The sequence below is a fragment of the Artemia sp. Qi Xiang Cuo genome, chromosome 7 (genome assembly GCF_049724085.1).
Source record: "Artemia sp. Qi Xiang Cuo chromosome 7, ASM4972408v1, whole genome shotgun sequence".
Lineage (NCBI taxonomy): Eukaryota > Metazoa > Arthropoda > Branchiopoda > Anostraca > Artemiidae > Artemia > Artemia sp. Qi Xiang Cuo.
In genome coordinates this window covers 46,305,171-46,331,027 of record NC_142800.1, presented here as the reverse complement: position 1 = coordinate 46,331,027, position 25,857 = coordinate 46,305,171, and the positions used below count along the sequence as shown (strand labels likewise).

The following is a 25,857-nucleotide window of genomic DNA, read 5'->3' as shown; positions in this document are numbered from 1 at the left end:
CCTGTGGTTTGTGGGGGAGTGTCCTCCTCAAAAATATATTTTCTATCTAGAAATCAACTACTCTGAACGAGATGGCTATCTCAAAATTTTTATTGGATGTGTTTGGGGTATGATGGGCGTGGGGTGGGGGCTAGTTGCCCTCCAATAACTTTCGACTATTAAAAAGGGCACTAGCCCTTTGAATTTCCAATCAAATGAGTTCTTTTTGAAGTTTCTAAGACAACACCTTCTTTAAAAACCTTACATGTCCCCAGGCCATAACTTAAAACCCTTGCTCTAAGGGTTCTGAAGGAGTGTCCTCCTCAAAAACATATTTCCTATCTGGAAATCAACTACGCTAAACATACTGGCTATATACAAATTTTCTATCTGGAAATCAACTACGCTAAACATAATGGCTATATAAAAATTTTGATTGGATGTGTTTGGGGAAATGATGGGCATGGGGGGCTAGTTGCTCTCCAATCACTTTCGACTATTAAAAAGGGCACTATCCCTTTGAATTTCCAATCGAATGAGGCCTTTTTGAAGTTTCTGAGACAACCCCTTCTATAAAAACCTTATATGCCCCCAGGGCATAACTTAAAACCCTTGCCCTGGGGGTTGTGGGTGAGTGTCCTCCTCAAAAACATGTTTTCCATCTGGAAATTAATTACGCTGAACAAAATGGCTATCTCAAACTTTTGATTGGATTGGTTGGGGGAAATCATTGGCGTGGGGGCGGGGCTAGGTGCCCTCCAATCACTTTTGACTATGAAAAAGGGGACTAGCCCTTTGAACTTCCATCTGAATGAGCCTGTTTTGAAGTTTCTACGTCAACGCCTTCTATAAAAACCTTATATGCCCCCAGGGCATAACTAAATACCCTTGCCCTGAAGGTTGTGGGGGAGTGTCCTCCTCAAAACATATTTTCTATCTGGAAATCAACTACGCTGAACAAATTGGCTATCTCAGAATTTTGACTGGATGTGTTTGGGGGAGTGATGGGCGTGGGGGGAAGGGCTAGTTGTCTTTCATTAAAAACTTTATATGCCCCCGGGGTATAACTTACAGCCCTTGTCCTGAGGGCTGTGGGGGGAGGGGTTGTCATCCTTAAGGACCTAATTTTCAAAACTTTCAACTACGTTGAATAAATTGGCTATGTAAAAATTATGATTGGATGTGTTTGGGGAAAAGATGGGCGTTAGAGGGGGGTTAGTTGCCCTCAAATCACTGTCGACTATTGAAAAGGGTACTAGCCCTTTGAATTTCAAATCGAATGAGCCCTTTTTCAAGTTTCTACGACAGATTTCAATAAAAACCTTATATGCCCACAGGGCATAAATTATAATCCTTGCACTGAGGGTTGTGGGGGGTGTCCTCCTCAAAAATATATTTTCTATCTGGAAATAAACTACGCTGAACAAGATTTCTATCTAAAAATTTTTATTGGATGTGTTTGGGTGAATGATGGGTGCGTGGGGGGGGGGGGGGGTTAGCTGCCCGCCAATCATTCTCGACTATTAAAAAGGGCACTAGCCCTTTGAATTTCCAATCGAATGAGCTTTTTTTGAAGTTTCTACGACAATACCTTCGTTAAAAACATTATATGCCCCAAGGCCATAACTTAAAACTCTTGCCTTGAGGGTTCTGGGGGAGTGTCCACCTCAAAAACATATTTTCTATCCGGAAATCAACTACGCTGAACGAAATGGCTATATAAAAATTTTTTATTGGATGTGTTTGGGAAAAGGATGTGTTTGGGAAAACGATGTGTTTGGGAAAAGGATGGACGCGGGGGGGGGGGGTAGTTGCCCTTCAATCACTTTTGACTATTAAAAAAGGCACTAGCTCTGAATTTTCAATCGAATGAGCCCCTTTTGAAGTTTCTACGACAACACCTTCTATAAAAACATTATATGCCCCCAGGGCATAACTTAAAACCCTTGCCCTGAGGGCTGTGGGGGAGTATCCTCCTCAAAAACATATTTTCTATCTGGAAATCAATTACGCTGAACATAATTGGTATCCCAAAATTTTGATTGGATTTGTTTGGGGGAATGATGGGCGAGGGGGGGGCTAGTTGCCCTCCAATTACTTTCGACTATTAAAAGGGTACTAGCCCTTCGAATTTCCAATCGAATGAGTCTGTTTTGAAGTTTCTACGACAACGCCTTCTATAAAAACCTTATATGCCCCCAGGTCATAACTTAAAACCCTTGCCCTGAGGGTTGTGGGGGAGTGTCCTCCTCAAAAACATATTTTCTATCTGGAAATCAATTACCCTGAACAAAATGGATATCTAAAAATTTTTATTGGATGTCTTGATGGGCATGGGGGGGGGGCTAGTTGCCCTCCAATCACTTTCGAATATTAAAAAGGGCACTAGAACTTCCGATTTCCAATCAAATAAGCCCCTTTTGAAGTTCATATGACGACCTCTTCCATGTGAAGTGTCCAGCTCTAAAGGAAAAAATAATACATAGTACATTGTTCCAACATCATTCTTATATGCCCTCAGGGCATAACTTAAAACCCTTGCCCCGAGGGTTGTTGGGAAGTGTCCTCCTCACAAACATATTTCTATGTGGAAATCAACTATGCTGAACAAAATGGCTATCTCAAAATTTTGATTGGATGTGTTTGGGGGAATGAAGGGCGTGGGGGGGGCTAGTTGCCTTCCAATCACTTTCGACTATTAAAAAGGGCACTAGCCACTCCAATTTCCAATCGAGTGAGCCTTTTTCGAAGTTTCTACGATAACTCCTTCGATACGAAGTGCCCGGGTATGGAGAAAAAAAAACAAAAAAAACAGTGTGCCCACATTGTTGTTTACTTAGGCAGCGCTAGTGCGCTGCCTATGATATTGTTTTCAAAACTTAGTTTTAGTTTTGGCTATTATTAGCACGGGTAACTCTTTACTTGCAGTTCGGTTTTTACAATCATACACTTTACAAGAAAAAAGAAAAATCTCATATTTTTCAGAGTGTATCTTTACGTTTCTCATACATTCTGGATTTCATTGCATGGTCTCAATTAAGATAGCACCCCGTTTTAGGGATGTTTTCCCCTTTTTCTAACATCCCAAAAAATTTATCAGACTGGTAGCTTTTGACGAGTAACGTTAAACATAATAAATTTTCTGTATATGAAATCAAACAGTTCGTGGTAACGAACTGTAAGTAAGGAACGACCCGGCTCGATGGTAACCGAAACTCTAAAATACGGAATTTTGGTACCAATAGATACATCAAAAGAATCAGATTTTAATGCTGATTTCAAATATGTAAGTTTCATCAAGTTTTGTATTACTCATCAAAACTTAAGTGCCTGTCAAAATCTAGCAGATTTTACAAAAAAGGGGGAAAGACCCCCTAAAAGTTGTAGAACCTTAATGAAAATTACACCATCATATTCAGCGTATCAGAGAACCCTGTAGAGGTTTTAAGCACCTACTTAAAAAAAATTTGGAATTTTGCATTTTTTGCCAAAAGAAAGATCACAGATGCGTGTTTATTCTGTTTTTTGTTATTCTTCTTTTTTTCAAGGGGTGATCGTATCGACCCAGTGGTCCTAGAATATCGTAGAAGGGCTCATCAAAACGAAAATTAAAAGTTCTAGTGTCCTTTTTAAGTGACAAAAAAAATGGAGGGTAACTAGACCCCCTCCCACGCTCATCTTTTTCCCAAGGTCACACGATCAAAATGTTGAGATAGCCATTTTGTTCAGCATGGTCGAAAATATAATAACTATGTCTTTTAGGATGACTTAATCCCCCGAAGTCTTCGGGGGGAGGGCTGAAAGTTATGAACTTTACCCAATGTTAACATATAGTGTTCGTTATTGGGAAGCATACAGACGTTTTCAGGGGTGATTTTTCTGGTAGGTGGGGGGGGGGGGTCGGGGGTTATATGGCAGGATCTGTCCATGAAGGAAGTTTTCATGGGGGAAGGGACATTGCTATGAAGGGGGTGAAGGATTTCCCAGCATTATTAAAGAAAGAGATAAGAAATTAAATAAAAAACAAGTTTTTCAACTGAAAGTAAGGAGCAACATAAAAACTTAAAACGAACAGAAAATATTACGTGTGTGATTGGGGTTACCCCTTTGTAAATATCTCGCTATTTAAGCCAAAGATTTTTTAGTACTTTCATAAGAGCTATTTATTCTAATTAACAGCCTTTGTGATAAAGGGGTTATTTTTAAAGAATTGGAACAAAACTCGAACTTTAGCCTAAAGAGCAAAGTATTGACTAGGGGGCGAATCCCCTAATATACGTATTAAAAATCTATGAATATAGAAGTTCGTTACATAAGTTAATTCGTAAGTTACGTATATTTTTTACTAATAAAAACGTTCGTAAATAAAATTAAGCAAGTTTCGAGAAAGCCATTTAACCAAATAAAAGTAAAATTAATTTGCAAATTTTGTTTTAAATATTCATGTACGGTGTAAATATTCAAAAACGTTCAAAAATTAAATAAAAAAACAAGTTTTTTTAACTGAAAGTAAATAACGACGCTAAAACTTAAAACGAACAGAAATTATTCCGTATATGAAAGGGGCTGTCCCCTCCTCAACTCCTCGCTCTTTACGCTCAAGTTTGACTTTCTCACAACTCTATTTTTTTAAAACAATAAAAAACTTTAGCGCAAAGAGCGAGGCATTGAGGAGGGGACAGCCCCTTTCATATACGGAATAATTTCTGTTCGTTTTAAGTTTTAACGTCGTTCCTTACTTTCAGTTAAAAAAAACTTGTTTTTTTTATTTAATCAGCATCAAAAGCCAATTCTTTTTATGTATCAATTTTTTGTCAAAACTCTCTTTCTTAGGATTTCGGATACTACTAGCCGGTTACATTGCACTCGTTACTTACAGTTCATTACCATCAACTGTTAGAAAACTATCTCTCCAGGATGAAATGGATAGCAATTTAGGTATGGAGCCCACAATTCATGCCAAATACCACTTTGACAAAAAAGAAGGTATTAGCGTGAGCTAGACTGATCCTAGCAGTAAAAAACTCCATTTTGGCACCGTATGGAATGAAGAAGCCTTTATTATCCAAGGTGTAACGAGTTTGCTAAGGTCGTCAAAAAAAATTGGTTTTGATATGGTTAACGTACTTTCAAAACTGTATTTTCTTCAGTTTGAATAAACAACGTAAACTTTATCTAACCTTTCTACATGAGCGTTCTTTTAGTGATTATTAATTATAAATAAAAAGGTTTTCTGAAAACGAACCATTTCAAAGAAAAGCAGTTATTGATTTTACAAACTAAAACGAGCCCAAATGAAGTTATATTCACATTTAAAACCAACAAAAATTACTACCAATGGATATTTGAAACCTAAAACGAACAGGATTATAACGAAGAATCAAGTCAAACTTAAAAAGAACAGAAATTGACCCAAACAGGAGTAGGGCTACTTCACCTTAAAATTTTTAAAGGCCAGAGTGGCATTCATACTTCAAAGAAAACAATTTGTATTTTGAGAAGTGTTTTTTTTGTTTTTCATAACTCAACAAAAAAAACAGCAACAAAGACCACCGCAAGGCTAATCAAGGTACACAGATAAGATTGATTAACCTCTCTCTTTCGAACCTGCTGAATAGCTTTGGTTTTATTTGTATTTTGATGAATTGCTATGTGTTTTGAACAGAGTAGTTACAATATCGACAAAAATAAAAAGATGAAAATGGCCAAAATAATTGTGATTACTGAAAATTACTAATGAAAATAAACTTGTTGGTTTATATGTAATCATATTAATTCTCATAAATTTCAAGCATTTTCTATTCTCCAGTGTTTTAACTATATAATAGAAAATGTTGCATATATGTTTTGTTTTCTGAAAAGTAAAAAAGCCTCTCAGACCTCTGAAAGGCTTAAGGGGGAGTAGTCCTTCTCCTGCTCTGTTAAAGTTCATGGTTGTTTTGCGCTTGACTTGATTGTCCATATCCATTTCTCTTCATTTTTAGATTTATTTATTTATTTCTTACAGTATATTTTATTTGTATGTTTGGTTTGATTATTAATTTTAATTTCTGATCGATTTGGGTTTCATTTATTCATTGATAGTAATTTCTGATTATTTTTTTTTTCTTGTTTTGGATTTCTGGACGACTTTATTTTTGTTCTTTATTGATTTTAATTTGGCTCTTTACTCTTCTTCTAAAAACTTCTTTTTAAAAAAAAAACATTTTTGAAATTAATTTCTATTAGTTTTATGGAAACAGTCTCATTATTATTGATTAATGCTTAGTATATTTGTAAATTCTGTCCAGTGTTTCTGCTTAAGAATTAAATTATTTCATTTTAATTTCAACACTCAACCAAGTTTGAATATTCAGTCAAATTTTTCGTAAGCAAAAGTTTTACGCTATAAACTCTTAATGATGCTTTTACTATAGAATTTCAGTTTGATGGGGAGGGGATTATTATTCAAATGAACCGAAAGTTGGCTTAAGTTTTGATTTTCTAAAGGTATGAAGCCTTCTTGACCCCTCCCCCCCCCCATCCTATGGACATTCTTGAAAGTTCTCATACTTAATCCACTGTTTATTAAATAGTCTTATTTTGTAATATATTTTATTGTAACAATTTCTTTGTTGAAAAGTATATATCAAGGTAGTTTATTAAAAAGGATTCTGTTGTGTTGCTAAATAGAAGAGGAAGTTACGAAGCAAAAGAACCGGATTGGTTTCCTTAATTTTCTGGTTTCAGTTGATTCTCTTCGTCCTAAATTTTAATTGAATCGCCTACATGCTCTAATATTTTGAAGCAGATAAGGCCTTAAAAATTTCAGATTTTCAAGCTGAAAATGGATGGTTTAAATTTTTTCATTCAAAACCAATCGTGCTCGTCAAAGTGCCATAGGTCTAGTCTACTAGCTCTGAAAATTTCACATCTACTGCAGAAAAGTAACGTTTGGCCTATTTTTGAAAAAAAAAATTTAATTTTTGCCATAGACTTAGTCATCATTGAGGTTCCCTTGTGTCTGTCAACATGTCTTTTTAAGTCTAAGCTAATTTGAGGAAATAGAATTTGTTGGCCAAATTTTAGGTGTCAGTACAACCGATCATCAGAATAGCTTGTCTTCATTGAGGCCTTCTCGCTCTGTCTATATGAACTGTATGTTACAAGCTGATCAAAGACGGAACATGTTTAGTCCCATTAAAGACAACCTCTCTCTCAATAGATTTGTCAAAATTTGACTTAAAAATATGATCTTTAAACGTAGAAACTTGCATTAGATGTACTTATGATAGAAGAGTTGAGATGGCTAGGTCACTTTCTGTAGATGAAGGATGACAAAGTGCCAAAGATTGTTCTTTTTGGCCAACTGTTTAGGTCCAAACAAAAAACAGGTCGTCTCCGATTAGTGTGGGAGGATATTGTAAGGGAAATGGGAACTTCCTCTGAGAGGGTAAAGAGGGAAGCGTTGAATAGATTGGGATGAAGGAGAACTCTGCTTAGCTGTGTTGGCTTCAGGTGGCTTGGTGCTGCAGTGAGTTATTAGTAGTAGTAGTTTATCAGTAGCTCTTCTAGCCCAGGGTAGTTTGTCCAAATCTGGAATTACATCCCTTTAATGTTATAATTTTATATTCCTTCGGTATACCTTGCCTCCCCCCCCCAGATTATGAGGCCTAAGAGCGCTACTGACTTTTATCAATATTAATTAAAAAACTTTTTCCACAAAATAAGTTTTTCAAATAAAAGTAAAGAACTCCATTAAACAAAAATGAGCAAAAATAAAATCAAATAATCTACCAAGCTTAAAACTACCACAAATCAACATCGATAAATAAATGAAACCCCAAAACGAACAGAAATTACAATAAATAACCGAGTCAAACTCAAAACGAGCAGAAATTAACATTAGTTGGACTCAAAACCCCTATGCCTTCCCAGGGCCAGAACATAATTTGCACTTTACTGAAAAAAAATAGAAATGAATGTGCACTGTCAGTTTAATATGCATATACTGATATTTAGTAATCAAAATATTAATATTATTTGATTTATCAAAGTTATAAAGTAAAAACATTTATATTTTTTTCAGTAAAGTGCAAGTTATGTTCTGGCCTTGGGAAGGCATAGGGGTTTTGAGCCTAGCCCTCTCAATTTCCAATTGAATGAACCCCTTTTGAAGTTTTTAAGACAACTCTATCTATAAGAACCTTATATGCCCCCGGGGCATAACTTACAACCTTTGCCCTGGGGACTCTAGGGGGTTTGTCATCCTTAAACACATAATTTCCAGAACTTTCAACTACGTTGAACAAAATGGCTATCTCTAAACTTTGATCTAATGTTTTTGGGGAAATGGTGGACGTGAGAGGGGGGTTAATTACTCTCCACTCACTTTTGACTATTAAAAAGGGAAATTTCAAGTTCCAATCAAATGGGCCCTTTTTGAAATTTCTACAGCAACTTTCTGTAGAAATCTTATATGCCCCCAGGGCATAACTTGCAACCCTTGCACTGAGGGCTTTGAGGGGGTTATCATCCTAAAAGACCTAATATCCAGAACTTTCAGCTACGTTGAACAAAATGGATATCTCAAAATTTTGATTGGATGTGTTTGGGAGAATGGTTGGCGTGAGAAGGGGGTTAGTTGTCCTTCAATCACTTTCGACTATTAAAAAGCGCACTAGCCCTTTCAATTTCAAATTGAATGAGTCCTTTTTGAAGTTTCTACATCATCGCTTTCTATAAAACCCTTATATGCCCCCCGGGCATAACTTACAACCCTGGCCCTGAGGGCTGTGGGGGGGGGGTTGTCATCCTCAAAGACCTAATTTCTAAAACTTTCATCTCTCATCAATAAAATGGCTATCTAAAGATTTTGATTGTATGTGTTTAGGGAAAAGGTGGGCATGAGAGGGGTTTAGTTGCCCTCAAATCACTTTCAACTGTTAAAAAGGGTGCTAGCCCTTTGAATTCCCAATCGAATGAGCCCTTTTTCAAGCTTCTATTACAATGATTTCTATAAAAACCTTATATGCCTTCATGGCATAACTTATAACTCTTGCCCTGAAGACTGTGGGGGGAGTTTCCTGCTCAAAAGTATAATTTCCTGAATTTTAAACTGCGTGGAACAAAATGGCTATCTCGAAAATTTTGATTGGATGTGTTCAGAAAAATGGTGGGTGTGGAAGGGGTGTTAGTTGCCTTTCAATCACTTTCGACTATTAAAAAGGGCACTAGCCATTTCAAAATCCAATCGAATGAGTCCTTTTTGAAGTTTCTACGACAACGCGTTCTATAAAAACCTTATGTGCCCCCAGGGCATAACTTACAACCCTTGCCCTGAGGGCTGTGGGGGGTTGTCATCCTCAAAGGCCTAATTTCCTGAACATTCAACTACGTTGAACAAAATGGCTAACTTAAAATTTTAATTGGATGTGGCTGGGGAAAAGGTGCGCGTGAGAGTGGGGTTAGTTGCCCTCCAATCACTTTCGACTATTAAAAAGGGCACTAGACCTTTTAATTTTCAATCGAATGAGCATTTTTTGAAGTTTCTACGGCAACGCTTTCTATAAGAACCTTATATGCCCCTAGGGCATAACTTACACCCCTTGCCCTGAGGACTGTGAGCGACTGTCCTCCTCAAAAACATAATTTCTATCTGGATATCAACTACGCTGAACAAAATGGCAATCTCCAAAATTTCATTGGATGTGTTTCGGGAAATGGTGGAAGTGGAAGGGGTGTTTGTTGCCTTCCAATCACTTTCGACTATTAAAAAGGGTACAAGCCACTCCAATTTCCAGTTGAATGAGGCCTTTTCGAAGTTAATACGACAGCTTCTTCGATACGAAGTGCCCTGGTCTAAAGGAAAAACCAATAAATTGTACATTTTGCCAACATCGTTCTTATATGCACCCAGGGCATAACTTAAAACCCTTGCCCTGAGGGTTGTGGGGGAGTGTCCTCCTCAAAAACATAATTTCTATCTAGAAATCAACTACGCTGAACAAAAGGGCAATCTCAAAATTTTGATTGGATGTGTTTGGGGAAATGGTGGGCGTGAAAGGGGTGTTAGTTGCCTTCCAGTCACTTTCGACTATTAAACAGGGCAAAAGCCACTCCAATTTCCAATCGAATGAGCCCTTTTTGAAGTTCTTACGACAACTCCTTCGATACGAAGTGCCCTGGTATGGAAAAACAAAAAAAATAATACATTGTGCCAACATCGTTCATTACTTAAAACCCTAGGCAGCGCAATTGCGCTGCCTATAATATAAAACTTAAAAAATAAAATAATACTTAAGCATTATTTACGTTCGTGTAGAAAGATCAACAAGCCGTACAGGGTGTTTTAAGACCTGACAAAAATAGGCTTTAGTTCTGTTTCCGTTGTGCATTACCAATCAGTACTCCTAACTGGCTTTTTCAATAGATATTGGCTTTTAGGTCGATATCGTGGGCTATATAAATAAGAAGTTTATTTTGTATAGCTGTTTTTGTATTTCTTGTCCTGAAATTCTGCTATTTATCACACAAATGAGAACAAGGTAGGAGTTGCCTCAAAATCCAGTTATATTGACAAGAAAAATAAAGAAAATCTATATTTATTCAAAGTCAAGACCTAGTTGACTATTTTCAACTGCATTTCGTTTTCTTGATTCCCTGAAAACTTTTCTATTTTAATTTTTTTCAATTTGTCTATTTTTAAGATTATACAAATGCACAAAACCACTCAAAAATTACTTGAGAAGAAATTTTTGCAAGCGATAGTTTTTCTTCTTCGCTTATGATGAAAAAATGTTCCAGGTGGATTTTTTTTTACCACTAATTAGCCTTTTTGCAGCTGCATATAGACCAACATCTTGAAGTTTGTTTTAATTTTGTGATGAGTTTTAAGAAGCTTGAAATAAAAAAATCAAAAGAAAAAGTGTTTAAGTACTCATAAAAGGGTATATTCAAGTAAATAGTAAAGTATTTGAAAACTTAATGACATTTTTATATGTCTACTCCTCACTTTCAAGTGAGCGCCACACGTTGAATTACAATCATACTAGATTTTTGTTTCAGAAGTGCCAGAGTAGTGCTGCCAAAGTAAAGAGCGATTTATTTATCTCCCAGCCCCATTGTCTTGTCAAGTAGCTATAGAAACTTGGGAAGGGGTTCATTCAATTGGAAGTTTTAGCATCTTCCATTGGATCTCCATTAAAATTGCTCTGACATACCACAAATACAAACTTCTGGCAACACTGGCAATTAGCATAGCTTGTAAAAGAAGAAGGACCACAATATTAAATTTGTAGCAAATTTTCTACAGTTGATTGACTGATTAAGAATGGCTGCAAATTCTCGACTCTACTCTAGTTTCTCTAAGTTTTTAAAGAGAAAAGGAAATGTAAGTCATTTGATATATCTATTTAGGGCAACAATTGACAGTTTTTGTTCCTCACAAATGGAATGGGCTATGTTAGGCCTAACCTACCTAAATTAATTTGTCATTGCATTCAGGAAAATTTTTGGGGTAGCCTATTCAAAATCAATTTGGGGTAAATATTTGTTAAAATTCTACTTTTGGCTATCTTGGAAAGGGGTGGGGTTAGGAAAATGAAACTTTCAGGACTGGGCCTAGGCTATACTAAAGTATGTCCCGGGAAGATACTTTTAAGTACTTACCTCTACTCCTTCTCTCTCTATATAATGGTAAATTATTGCACATTACTAGGCCTAGTTGTTTTAGCTTGCATTTCATCCTATATTACTATCATAATTAGGCTATAAATCACTGCTTACCTTACACAACTTCAGCTTTTAACCTTGTTCATTAAAATATATTCCAAGATCCTATTTTCATTTAATAGTCATCCCTTTAACTTATTTACTATCTAGCTGACATTGCTTATAGAACCCTGTTTGTGATGTTGCAACTTTGCTAATCATAACCCCTTCAATGGTAGCATGCAGGTGCCAGGGGTATAACTTAACAGTGTGTTGATAAGCCATTTAAACTTTATTAATTAGGGAACGGATTTGGCAAGAGATAGACCAGTAAAAAAATCTGAATTGTTTTTAGAGGACAAATTATAGCCTATTATGAGAAGATGTTTTTATTTTTATAGGTCAATGCACTAATAAAGTTTCTGTGGAGTTTATTGAAACACTAGCACAGACTTCCTGTAGTTACAGACTCTCCATAAAACATTTAAAAGTGCAAAGACGCACCTTAGCCAGGGGGAAAGTTGTGCTTAGGGTGGATTTCTAAGGGGAGAATCTTCCTTTGGGAGGGAAATTTCAGATGAGTGAATATTCTGGGGGAAATGTTACACTGGGGGTATTGACAGAATTACTATACAAAATTCTTTTTTGCAATGTAATATGAAATGTGAGCTAAAACAACTAGTAATGTGCAATAATTTACCATTATATAGAGGGGGGAGGAGTATAGGTAGGTAATTCAAAGTACCTTCCCAGGACATACCTTATTATGTAGACCCATTCCTGAAAGTTTCATTTTCCTAAACTAACCCCTTTCCAAGATAGCCAAAAGTAACTAAAGTAGAATTTTACTGTAAATTTTTACCAAATCATATAATTGACCCATTCCTGAAAGTTTCATTTACCTAAACCAACCCCTTTCCAAGATAGCCAAAAGTAACTAAAGTAGAATTTTACTGTAAATTTTTACCAAATCATATAATTGACTTACAAAAAAAGTGAATATACCACTTGATGCCCTTTTTTATGCTCTTTCCAAATATAATAATCATTTTTGTCAGAAATGAATTTTACCCCCACCTCTATTTTCCAACTAGTTGACTAGTAACTTCTCCCCAACAGAACTTTATTTTTCCAGCTAGTTGACAAATAACTTCTCCCCAGCAACACTTAATTTTGCCAACTAGATGGAAACAAACATTGCCCCAGAAAATAATTCATTTTTGAACTAGTTGACTAACAACTTTTCCCCAGCAATACTTTCTTTATTCAACTAGCTAGAAACAAACTTACCCTATAAACACTTTTGTTAGCCATCTATTTGGCAAGTAACTTTTCCTCAGAATAATTTTTTTAGCTAACAACATGACATAAAGAGAAAACAAAAAACATACTATTCCCAGTCCAACAAAAATTGGCAGTATGTGATTTTAACAAATGCACTACAGCTAAGGTAAATCAAATAAACTGAATTCAGGAGTAAATAGTCTTTAAGCCACAGAACTAAAAGGATATAATATAGTAATATATCCTATATTACTATCATAATTTTAAATCACTGCTTACCTTACACAACTTCAGCTTTTAACCTTGTTCATTAAAATATATTCCAAGATTCTATTTTCATTTAATAGTCATCCCTTTAACTTATTTACTATCTAGCTGACATTGCTTATAGAACCCTGTTTGTGATGTTGCAACTTTGCTAATCATAACCCCTTCAATGGTAGCATGCAGGTGCCAGGGGTATAACTTAACAGTGTGTTGATAAGCCATTTAAACTTTATTAATTAGGGAAAGGATTTGGCAAGAGATTGACCAGTAAAAAATCTGAATCGTTTTTAGAGGACAAATTATGTTATGAGAAGATGTTTTTATTTTTATAGGTCCATGCACTAATAAAGTTTCTGTGGAGTTTATTGAAACACTAGCACAGACTTCCGGTAGTTACAGACTCTCCATAAAACGTTTAAAAGTGCGAAGAGGCACCTTAGCCAGGGGGGAAGTTCTGTTTGGGGTGGATTTCTAAGGGAATAATTTTCCTTTGGGAGGGAAATTCCAGATGAGTGAATATTCTGGGGGGAATGTTACACTGGGGGTATTGACAGAATTACTATACAAAATTCTTTTTTGTAATGTAAGATGAAATGTGAGCTAAAACAACTAGTAGGGGAGAGAGGGGCGATACCGCACGGGGGCGACTCCGTACGTTTGACCTGTCGTCTAAAGGTTTTGAGCTAAGCCTTTCAAAAAATTCACGCTAGATGCCCTTCATGTAACGCTCATTTGGCGCAAGTTTTAAATTTTGGAGAAAAGAGACAGCCGAGAAAAGAGGTAAGGAAGTTTTTATATACTTGCTGGAAATCCTGACACATGTAGTATTTGTCAAATATTTTCTAAGTTTTGTAGCTCTTGAGCCGTGAGTTAGCAGGATCAGACAAGGTATACCCCTGCTATTTGTATGGTAATTTTCATCAGTAAATATCAGGCCGTTATCTACGAAAAAAAATTTTCAAAATGGCGTCAACATGGGGTAACTCTGGACACTTTTTTTGGGGTGATTCCGGACACTTTTTGTGGTGTCCGGTTTCGCCCTGTTCTGACGGAAGTCTTTCATAAGTTGGAAAATGGAACTATATGTAGCTGGAAGCAGAATATTGGTAAAATTGATTGTATTTCTGTTGTGTTATAGAAAAACTGAAGTAATTTATTTTGCCCATCAAACTTTGCTTTCAGCCTTTACACTTTGAAAAAAGTTAACCCTTGCCTTACAGCCTAGCCTATCTGAACAAAATTGTTAAATATAACAAACTTTGTCTTGAATCAAAGTTGTCCAAGATTAAGTCCGCCTATTATTTAGATACTTTGTTCCAACTTTAAGACCCTGTGTCCAAGATTGGACAGCATTTTCTATGATTTGGCTAAGCTTAACCTTTAATTTCTATCCGAAATTAAGGCGTACTTTTGACTGTCTATGCGTTTAAAATAGTCTCAACATGTCACTGTTTATGGCAAAAATATTCAAGCTAATCTTAATCGAATATTCTTCAATACTTTCTAACTGGTGTACTGTACCAATAAACCTTAACCACCCCCCACCCCACCTTGTTTAAAATACATAGTCTGAATTGTATACATTCAATGGATTATTGTCTTATATATTATAATGTTTAGTTTTATAATATATGTGATTGGAACTTATAATTAGACAGTGATAATTCAAAAGGAGTCATGTGAGAATTATATAAGCTTAGATTTACAGTACACCTTCACAGCTATGCAGATCAGTTCAATTCATTTTCACCCATCATATTTAAAAATAATACTTATTATTAAATGATTTACTATTATGTTGAACAATAAACATTTGTTCAATGCCTACTAATATCAGAAAGATAAACAGTAGAGTCTAAGGCTGTATCCAAGAGGGTAGAGGGTTTGAAACCCCCCGAAATGCATGTCTGACTTGTAGAAACATAACAAAAATTAATATAAACAAATGTTTGATGTGGTTTGTTAAAGTTTTTTTGTTTAATGTTTTGTATTATAATGTTAAACTAAACATTACGCTGCCTGCATGCATCTTTCCATTCTATGTCTCAAAGCACACCTCAAAGCATGGTGTGACCTGTGTTAATTTCCATGTTGTTCTCTTGAGGTTCTGACAATTATAATTTTCTTTTACAGATGGTTCGCACCTACATTCGAAAGGGGAGTGGTCCTCCTGATCCAGAATTAGTCAGGCGTGCTGTTATTCAATTTATACATGGGAAGTTGTCTTTCTGAGCAACCGCAGAAGAATTTTCCCTGAAGAAGAGGACCCTTGTGGATGTCGTGAAACGATACAAGGCAAAATTGCAAATTCGCAAGCAGAGTGGTGCTAGTGGTAGCAATTTTAACAATGACTTTGTTCTGAAGAGCACTAAGTTTGTTTTTACTTCCAAACAAGAGAAAGAGATTGCTGCATACCTCAAAAAATGCTCACTACTTAACCATGGGCTGACTCCCTATGTAACAAGAAAGTTAGCCTACCAATGGGCAATAGCATTGAAGATAAAATTCCCATCAAGCTGGAAACTGAATGAGAGAGCAGGAATGGATTGGCTAAGAGGTTTCATCAAGCGGAACGCCAGTTTGTCCATCAGAAAACCCGAAAATACAAGCCAGACTCGTGCTGCCGGCTTTAACGCCGTTGTAATTGGTGTCTTCTTTAGAAATCTTCAGGAGTTATATTGCAAGTATCATTTTCCTCCTGGTCGAATTTGGAACTGTGATGAAACAGGAGTACCCACAGTTGTTCAGACCCCAAAGGTGATCGCTAAAAGGGGAGCAAAACAGGTGGCACAGACTGTGTCAGCAGAAAGAGGGGAAAATACCACAATGCTATGCTTTGTATCTGCAATTGGTCAGACAATTCCACCAGTGTTTGTTTTTCCATGAGTCAAAGCTCCAGAAAGGATGTATCGAGATGGACCACCAGGATGCATTGGCTTAGCCCATCGCAGTGGATGGATGACATTGGACAATTTCCTTTGTTCCATGGAACACTTTCTAAAAGAGGTCAAACCCAGCAAAAAAGACCCTGTTTTACTCTTGTTTGACAATCATGAAAGCCATATTTCAGTAGAATTAGTTTCCTACTGTAAAGATAACGCCATCCACCTCCTAACCTTTCCTCCCCATTGCTCCCATCGTCTCCAACCCCTTGATGTTTCAGTGTATGCACCATTGAAGCAAGCAATCAGGGATTCATTTGACAATTGGATGCAATTAAACCCTGGTCAGAGAATTTCAATACATGAAATAGCAAAATTGCCTAAGCATCCCTTTCTGGAAAAGCTGAATCCTCAAAACATCACAGCTGGTTTTGAGAAGGCAGGAATTTGGCCTTTAAATCCAAATGTGTTCACAGAAGTCGATTTTCTGCCAGCTGAGGTGACAAACCGCCCAGATCCAGCTGAACAGAATGCCCCAGAAACTTCCAATATGGATGATCCTCACCTTGGTTGATTTTGTGATTCATCTCCTGTCATGATGGGTCAACAGCAGTCAAACTTACCTACGGCAGTAACTCCTGAAAGCATCAGACCATATCCACAGGCAAAAATGCAAGTGGGTCCGCGCAAAAACCGTAAAAAAGGCAAAAGTAGAATTCTGACAGAAACGCCAGAAAAAAGGGCACTAGAAGCAGAGACTGAGCTAAGGCTTGCTAAGAAAAAGAAGAAGTCGCTAAAAAAGTCAAAGGTTTCACTCATGGCTGACAAAACTAGAGACAGCATTTCAGACATAGATATACAGCTCAATGACGAGTCAGATGACGAGTCTTTACATTGTGGAAGTATCAGTGAGTTTGAGACAGATGAAGAATTATCTTGTGGAAATTTTGTGCTTGTGAGGTTTACGGTTGGAAAGAAGCAAAACTCTGCTGTTTACTATGTTGGTGAAATAGAAGAAATAAATGGCAGGGTAGCAAAAATAAACTACCTCCGCAAGTCTGGTAGTAAGTTCATCTTCCCTGAATGTCGAGATTGTGCAGAAACTGACTTTCAAGACATTATTATGAAGCTTCCCGCACCGGTATCAGTAGGAGGACCTGGGCGAACAGCCAAAGCTCTTGTATTTGGCTGTGATTTGGCCCAATTTCCTATAAAATAGATTTAATGTTACATTTAACTTGTATATTATCTGAATTAAATGTTAATAATATCTGAATCAATAATTACAAGCATGAAATAATGAATGTACGGAAATGCCCCATGTGTTTCCGAAGTCAGCCCCTGGTTGGGGTGATTTTGGACACTTGAAGAGGTCATACATTTGTGGGTCTCACCAAGAAACAACTTGATGGATGTCATTGAAAAAAATCACCAAGAAAAGTGAATAATTGAGCTATCCATTCATGTAAAAAGGAAGTTTGTATCTTTAGAAATACGCTTTTTAGGGGTCAAAATCCTCAAAATGTACGGTTTCACCCCTCTCTCCCCTAATGTGCAATAATTTACCATTATATAGAGGGGGGAGGAGTAGAGGTAGGTACTTCAAATTACCTTCCCAGGACATACCTTAGCATGTAGACCCATTCCTGAAAGTTTCATTTTCCTAAACCAACCCCTTTCCAAGATAGCCAAAAGTAACTAAAGTAAAATTTTACTGTAAATTTTTACCAAATCATATAATTGACTTACAAATAAAGTGAATATACCACTCGATGCCCTTTTTTATGCTCTTTCCAAATATAATAATCATTTTTGTCAGAAATGAATTTTATCCCCACCTCTATTTTCCAACTAGTTGACTAGAAACTTCTCCTCAACAGAACTTTATTTTTCCAACTAGTTGACTAATAACTTCTCCCCAGCAACACTTAATTTTGCCAACTAGCTGGAAACAAACATTGCCCCAGAAAACAATTTATTTTTGAACTAGTTGACTAGCAACTTTTCCCCAGCAATACTTTCTTTATCCAACTAGCTAGAAACAAACTTACCCTATAAACACTTTTGTTAGCCATCTATTTGGCAAGTAACTTTTCCTCAGTATAATTTCTTAGCTAACAACATGACATAAAGAGAAAACAAAAAACATACTATTCCCAGTCCAATAAAAATTGGCAGTATATGATTTTAACAAATGCACTACAGCTAAGGTAAATCAAACAAACTGAATTCAGGAGTAAATAGTCTTTAAGCCACAGAACTAAAAGGATATAATATAGTAATATATCCTATATTACTATCATAATTTTAAATCACTGCTTACCTTACACAACTTCAGCTTTTAACCTTGTTCATTAAAATATATTCCAAGACTCTATTTTCATTTAATAGTCATCCCTTTAACTTATTTACTATCTAGCTGACATTGCTTATGGAACCATGTTTGTGATGTTGCAACTTTGCTAATCATAACCCCTTCAATGGTAGCATGCAGGTGCCAGGGGTATAACTTAACAGTGTGTTGATAAGCCATTTAAACTTTATTAATTAGGGAAAGGATTTGGCAAGAGATTGACCAGTAAAAAAATCTGAATCGTTTTTAGAGGACAAATTATGTTATGAGAAGATGTTTTTATTTTTATAGGTCCATGCACTCATAAAGTTTATGTTGAGTTTATTGAAACACTAGCACGGACTTCCGGTAGTTACAGACTCTCCATAAAACGTTTAAAAGTGCGAAGAGGCACCTTAGCCAGGGGGGAAGTTCTGCTTGGGGTGGATTTCTAAGGGAATAATTTTCCTTTGGGAGGGAAATTCCAGATGAGTGAATATTCTGGGGGAAATGTTACACTGGGGGTATTGACAGCATTACTATACAAAATTCTTTTTTGTAATGTAAGATGAAATGTGAGCTAAAACAACTAGTAATGTGCAATAATTTACCATTATATAGAGGGGGGAGGAGTAGAGGTAGGTACTTCAAAGTACCTTCCCAGGACATACCTTAGCATGTAGACCCATTCCTGAAAGTTTCATTTTCCTAAACCAACCCCTTTCCAAGATAGCCAAAAGTAACTAAAGTAAAATTTTACTGTAAATTTTTACCAAATCATATAATTGACTTACAAATAAAGTGAATATACCCCTTGATGCCCTTTTTTATGCTCTTTCCAAATATAATAATCATTTTTGTCAGAAATGAATTTTATCCCCACCTCTATTTTCCAACTAGTTGACTAGTAACTTCTCCCCAGCAAAACTTTATTTTTCCAACTAGTTGACAAATAACTTCTCCCCAGCAACACTTAATTTTGCCAACTAGCTGGAAACAAACATTGCCCCAGAAAACAACTTATTTTTGAACTAGTTGACTAACAACTTTTCCCCAGCAATACTTTCTTTATTCAACTAGCTAGAAACAAACTTACCCTATAAACACTTTTGTTAGCCATCTATTTGGCAAGTAACTTTTCCTCAGTATAATTTCTTAGCTAACAACATGACATAAAGAGAAAACAAAAAACATACTATTCCCAGTCCAATAAAAATTGGCAGTATATGATTTTAACAAATGCACTACAGCTAAGGTAAATCAAACAAACTGAATTCAGGAGTAAATAGTCTTTAAGCCACAGAACTAAAAGTCTTCTCCTTCTTTAAGTGTGCTTTCCAATCTTAGGCAATACTCTGCAAGATAGTCTTACCCCAGGTTCACAGAGATGCAATTTCATGCAACAATGACAGAGATGCAATTTCACACAACAATGCCCATTTTTGTGCAACCTGCCAAGTTCCATTCACTGTCTGATGCCCATTTCTGTAGTTGTTCTTATATATATATATATATATATATATATATATATATATATATATATATATATATATATATATATATATATATATATGTAGATATATTTATTTATGTATATATATATATATATATATATATATATATATATATATATATGTATATATATATATGTAGATATATTTATTTATGTATATATATATATATATATATATATATATATATATATATATATATATATATATATATATATATATATATATATATATATATATATATATATATATATGTAGATATATTTATTTATGTATATATATATATATATATATATATATATATATATATATATATATATATATATATATTCATTTATAGAAGGAGAAAACTTTTAGTTCTGTGGCTTAAAGAATATTTACTCCTGAATTCAGTTTGTTTGATTTACCTTAACTGTAGCGCATTTGTTAAAAGCACATACTGCCAATTTTCATTGGACCGGGAATAGTATATTTTTTTTGTTTTCTCTTTATGTCATGTCATTAGCTAAGAAATTATTCTGAGGAAAAGTTACTTGCCAAATAGATGGCTAACAAAAGTGTGTATAGGGTAAGTTTGTTTCTAGCTAGTTGGATAAAGGAAGTATTGCTGGGGAAAAGTTGCTAGTCAACTAGTTCGAAAATAAATTGTTTTCTGGGGCAATGTTTGTTTCCAGCTAGTTGGCAGAATTAAATGCTGCTGGGGAGAAGTTATTAGTCAACTAATTGGAAAAATAAAGTTTTGCTGGGGAGAAGTTACTAGTCAACTAGTTGGAAAATGAATTGTTTTCTGGGGCAATGTTTCTTTCCAGCTAGTTGGCAAAATTAAGTTTTGGCCCATTCTTTTGCACTAAGATCTTACATCCAAGATCTTACAGCTCACTGATGTTAACAAAAATTGTGAAATATGCCATCTTTCTGCTATATTGAACAATGACAAGAGAACTTTGATGATATTCTCATCATTGTTCTCAGACCGCTGATCAGAGCAGAATGATGAAAGATGTTTGCAAAAGAACACCATAAGATGTAAGATCTTAGTGCTAAGATTTCACTTTTAAGCATTCATTGTCAAGAGATTTAAGATCTTAGCACATAGATGAGTAAAAGAACAGCCATATAGTAAACATAGAGGAGTTTAAATTACTGAAAAATCTAAGAAATAGACTTAGACCTATCTTTAGAGTCAGCATTACACCCTGAATCCAAATATATCCTAACATTCATTTGCCTTGCAAATAAACTCTACCCCAGGTTTGCCACCCCTTGTGATTTTGCACTATTTCTAGTGATTTTTTATGTTGCCTAGTGATTTTTTTCTAGCTTATGGTTTATAGTGTTTTTTGTTCTAAAACTAGTGATTTTTTCCTAAGTCTAGTGATTTTTCACTATATAGTGTGCAGATTCATAATTCAATCAAATAAATCATACAAGAAGCTAGTTAATAAGATAAAACACAAAATAGTGATTCACTACAGTTCCTAATATGTTCCAGATTAGCATTTATGCAAATATGTTGCCTGTGAAACTTCCAATTTCCCACCATATGTCCATATCAGATATGACCCCAGAGCATTATTACCAAGATAATAGGTGAACTTGTTTAATTGCAAAAATGTTCTATACTTCCTATTTTACAACATTTGCTCAGGTCAAAATCAGGTCTTTATTTCCCTCTGCTCTATTCCCATCCCCTAATTTGCAAAGATATACCCTGAATTATATATATAACCTAATTCAATCAATATATTTGCACATCGGGGGGGGGATAAAGTTCATTTCTTATAAAAATGAATATTAGGCTATATTTGACTCTAAAGGTATGTCTTTCTTAGCTAGGTTAGCAATTTAAACTCCTTCATATTTACCACATAATTCAAATATATCATTCATTTGTGTTGGAAATGAACTCTGCTACCCTAGTGTGACAATATTTACCCTGAATTATACAATTGTATAAGCAAAATATTCTTCATTATTTTGACAAACAGATAAATCAATTTGAAGAAAAGAATGATTTACAGAGAATTCAGTATGTACATTGTCCCTACTTTGGCTATACTTGCTCTGTATCTAGCTACTAGATAAAACTCTTCCTATTGATTTGATTTTGGTAATGTTTATATTAACAGACTATTCAGGGAGCTTAGAAACAAACTTATCTCTATAGTCAGAATTGCATCCTGAATCCAAACTTAACATTCATTTTTGTCAGAAATGGACTTTACCCCTACCCCTATATATATATACCAGTTCAGGGTATATTCCAATTCAGGTATATATTTGCACATTAGAGAAATGAGGGTAAAGCTCATTTCTGTTGCAAAAGAATGTTAAATTTGGATTGAGGATGTAATTCTGACTATAGAGTTAAGTTGGAACTTTTTGGACTTAGCTTGTCTACTGACTTAATTTTCATTAAAAGTATGGTGAGATGATCTTAATTTAAATTGAAAAAAATTTGTATTTGAATCCTTTAATTTTAAGTTATTGTTTGCTTCAAATAATAAAGTTGCTTCATCAGCTACATGATCTGGTTTTTCAACAAAGTGGAGGGCAAAAGCAGAATCAATATCCTCATTTTTATTTTGAATGTCATACCTTAGAAGGATCTTGTCTTCATGTCATCTTTTCCCAGGGGGCCAGTGTTTACCCCCCCCCCCCCCCACACCCCAAAAAAATATTCTGGGATAATTCTGGAATAATTGGCTCCAACTGAGCAGAAGAAAGACTGAATCACACAAACCAAAAAACCAAGCCAGAATAAATGAAAGAGTATTCACCAATTACATTGGGTTCTGTTTAGTGATTGACTTAGCTTGTTTATGACTTAATTTTCATTAAAAGTGTGGTGAGATGATCTTAATTTAAATTAAGAAAAATGTTATTTGAATCCTTTAATTTTAAGCTATTGTAAATTGGGTCTATAGGAATATCTCCAGTATCTCTATTTAAAGCAAGGTCCCTATTTATGGATTTTGTGAATCTAATTGCCTCCCTAAAAGAATGGAGGAAGCTGTTTGCTTCAAATATTAAAGTTGCTTTGTCAACTACATGATCTGGATTTTCAGCAATGTGGGGGGCAAAAGCAGAATCAATATCTTTGTTTTAAATTTAATATCTCAGAGAAACCTTGTATTCATGCCAAATTTTCCCTTGGAGCCAGCATTTACCCCCCCCCCCACAAAAAATTTCCCCCTGTTTTTCCCTTGGATAATTCCGGATTTTTCATTAGAAGGGATTCCTGTTCACCTGTTTAAGTCAGGGGCAATTGTATTTTATTACCTATATTGAAGACCCATCATCGTTCAGTGTATTAATATTTGTTCATTTATTTTTTCACAAAGACATTTCATGTGAAGGGGTGGTCAAATAAGCTATGGATGGGGCTCAATCAGTTGGAAATCAATAGTTCCAGTTCCCCTTTTCTAAGATTTAGAAACCAATGCATAGATTTGTTTCAATCAATTAATACCAAATCAGTTGTTACTGACTACATTGTCTAAAAGAAATTCTTAGTCTAGTTTAATGGTCCTTTTGTTTCAGTAGTTGTTGTGAAAGAATCTTCAGATAAATACAAAATTAGCTCTAAGTGAGAGATGATGGGAAGGTGGAGGTAGAAATTGATATATATTCCTCAGGGCTATATCTAGGACTTTTGTTTGGGGGGGGGGGGCCTTTGGAACAGGCATGGTCACCTGAGTCAGAATCTAAATCTGAAGGAGAGGAGCTAAATTTTTAAGCAAATCCTGTTGAAGATAGTCTTAATGACTGTGAAAGTGACTGAATGTTCTGCTATTATGATCCAGTGCTTAGTTAATCAAAGTCATCAAAGTTTTAAAAACCTTTTTTTTACTTGTATTTGGTACTTTTATAAACAAATGAAAAATAACATGTATATGATATGAGGAATGTGGCTGAATATGGCTATTTAAATATGAAAGGCTGTTAGGATAACATTTCTTTGGTTTAAAGGTAGAAAAAATGACTAATATGATTTTACTCCCAAATAATGGTAAATTTATTTTAACTATTTAATTTTATTTTTTATTTTTTACAAAATCGATGTCTGAAATCAGGCACCGTTCAATTGCTGAGGTATTACCCTATGCACAAGATTACCAAAGGGATAAACTAGACAGTTAATTAAATTGGTGAAACTCTAGATGAAGGGGCATTACCTTTTTTAAGGCAAGGAAAATCAGAATCATTAAAAAATTTCACTAAAAGCTGTAAGTATTGCTTACAGCTGTAAAACATCCATTTTACCCTGTATTTCCTAGGGAGTACCTAATTTTACCTTATTTTACCAATTTTATTCACTGAGTTTTTTACAACACTGGGGATGTCATTTGTGGGGGGGGGGCAGTCCACCCCCCAAATAATGTGGAGAAAAAAATTATTACATATATCCCATGCCCCTTGACTATCAGGATAGAGATCCCTCTTGCCCCCTTTTTTTTATCATAAAAAAAAAAATTCAGATCCCTTTTTTTATCATAATGCCCTTCTAAAACTAAAAAAATAGTTTGGTTCAAATTGATTGGATGTCTCTGCTTGGAGAGAAAAATGATGCAAGTGTTAAATTTGTGTTTTTTATGGTAACTTCTTTGAAAAGGTCATATAAATCTGCAGGACCTGATGGAGTATTCCCCCCCTCAGCATCTTAAATGAGATGTATACACTGTTATCTCACGTCATAACTCTTCTATTCTAAAAGTTTTTAAGCACAAAGTGTATTCTGCAGGATTAGAAGGATGCTTATGTCATACCTATTCACAAAAGGGTAATGGAGATGAAGCCAACAATTATAACCCAATTAGTCAGACATCAGCAATTGGGAAACTCTTTGAAGGCATAGTAAATTCAGCCATTATGGTTCACTTAAATGTTAACAGGCAACTATCTCCTGGCCAGCATGGATTTTGTCCCAATAAATCAGTTGATACTAACCTCATTGATGCATGCAAGCTTGCCACAAAACTTAAGTATGAGAGATCTCCAGTTGACACATTATTACTGGATTTAACCAAAGAATTTGATGATGTATGCCACAGGAGTCTAAAGTCTAAGCTCTGTACAATGGGCCTCCACAATGATGTTATTAACTATACAAACCAATTTCTTCCCTATAGAAAGCAAGTGGTAAAGGTATTTTGAGATGGCAGATCAACTTTGTTCCCAGAATCAACTGATGTAAAAAGTAGAGGGCATCTATGAATTGTTTTGGGTCTAATTTTTTTTTAATATTCTCATCAATGATGTGTCTTTGGTCATAAAAAATAAAATTTGCTTATATGCAGATGATCCCAAAATAATTTGTCCCATCCATGACCCACAAAGTACCAAAGTCATTCAAGTTGATTCTTATGAATTCTCAAAGTAAGCAAAATCCTGACAGTTAGAACTTAATATCCAGAGAAATGCAGAGTCAGCAACTAAATACATTATGGGTTTTCAACATCTCTCATATTCTACTGGACTCTAAAGGTTCAAAATACTATCTGTCACATATAAACATAGGGGATAGGATGTATTATTGGTGTAAAAATTAGTATCTGAATACAATTTAAAACCTGTTCCAGACAGACAGTATTTCAAGGGCTAGTGGCAACCCCTAGAATCTTTACTGAAAGCACACTAAAACTAGACTAAAAAAAAAGAAAAAAATATTCTCTAATTATGTTGTCAGCCTATGGAATTCCTTTAGCCAGAATGCAGTTATGTCTCCTAGTGTTGAGGCCTTCAAATCTCCAGTTGACAGAAATCATTGCAGGAACCTTTGGCTCACAGTATGGGATGTGCCTAATAGCTGAGCCTCCACCATCATTGACTGATGTCTACAGGACTTGTCCTTATCACTGGCAAGTGTAATTTAAGAAAATAATGAAAAAGTGCAATGTACATTTTGTTC

The 25,857-nt window shown here is 35.3% G+C and overlaps 1 protein-coding gene across 1 annotated transcript in view; it reads left to right on the top strand.

Moving 5' to 3' along the window:
- The first annotated feature begins 11,232 nt into the window (after window positions 1-11,232).
- LOC148950339 (dihydrolipoyllysine-residue succinyltransferase component of 2-oxoglutarate dehydrogenase complex, mitochondrial) overlaps window positions 11,233-25,857 on the top strand; it is a 77,129-nt gene continuing 62,504 nt past the window's right edge. The window contains exon 1 of the mRNA XM_089092307.1: window positions 11,233-11,350. Within this exon, the coding sequence (XP_088948433.1) occupies window positions 11,291-11,350 (60 nt within the window). The 5' untranslated portion in view covers window positions 11,233-11,290. The remainder of the gene's footprint in view (window positions 11,351-25,857) is intronic.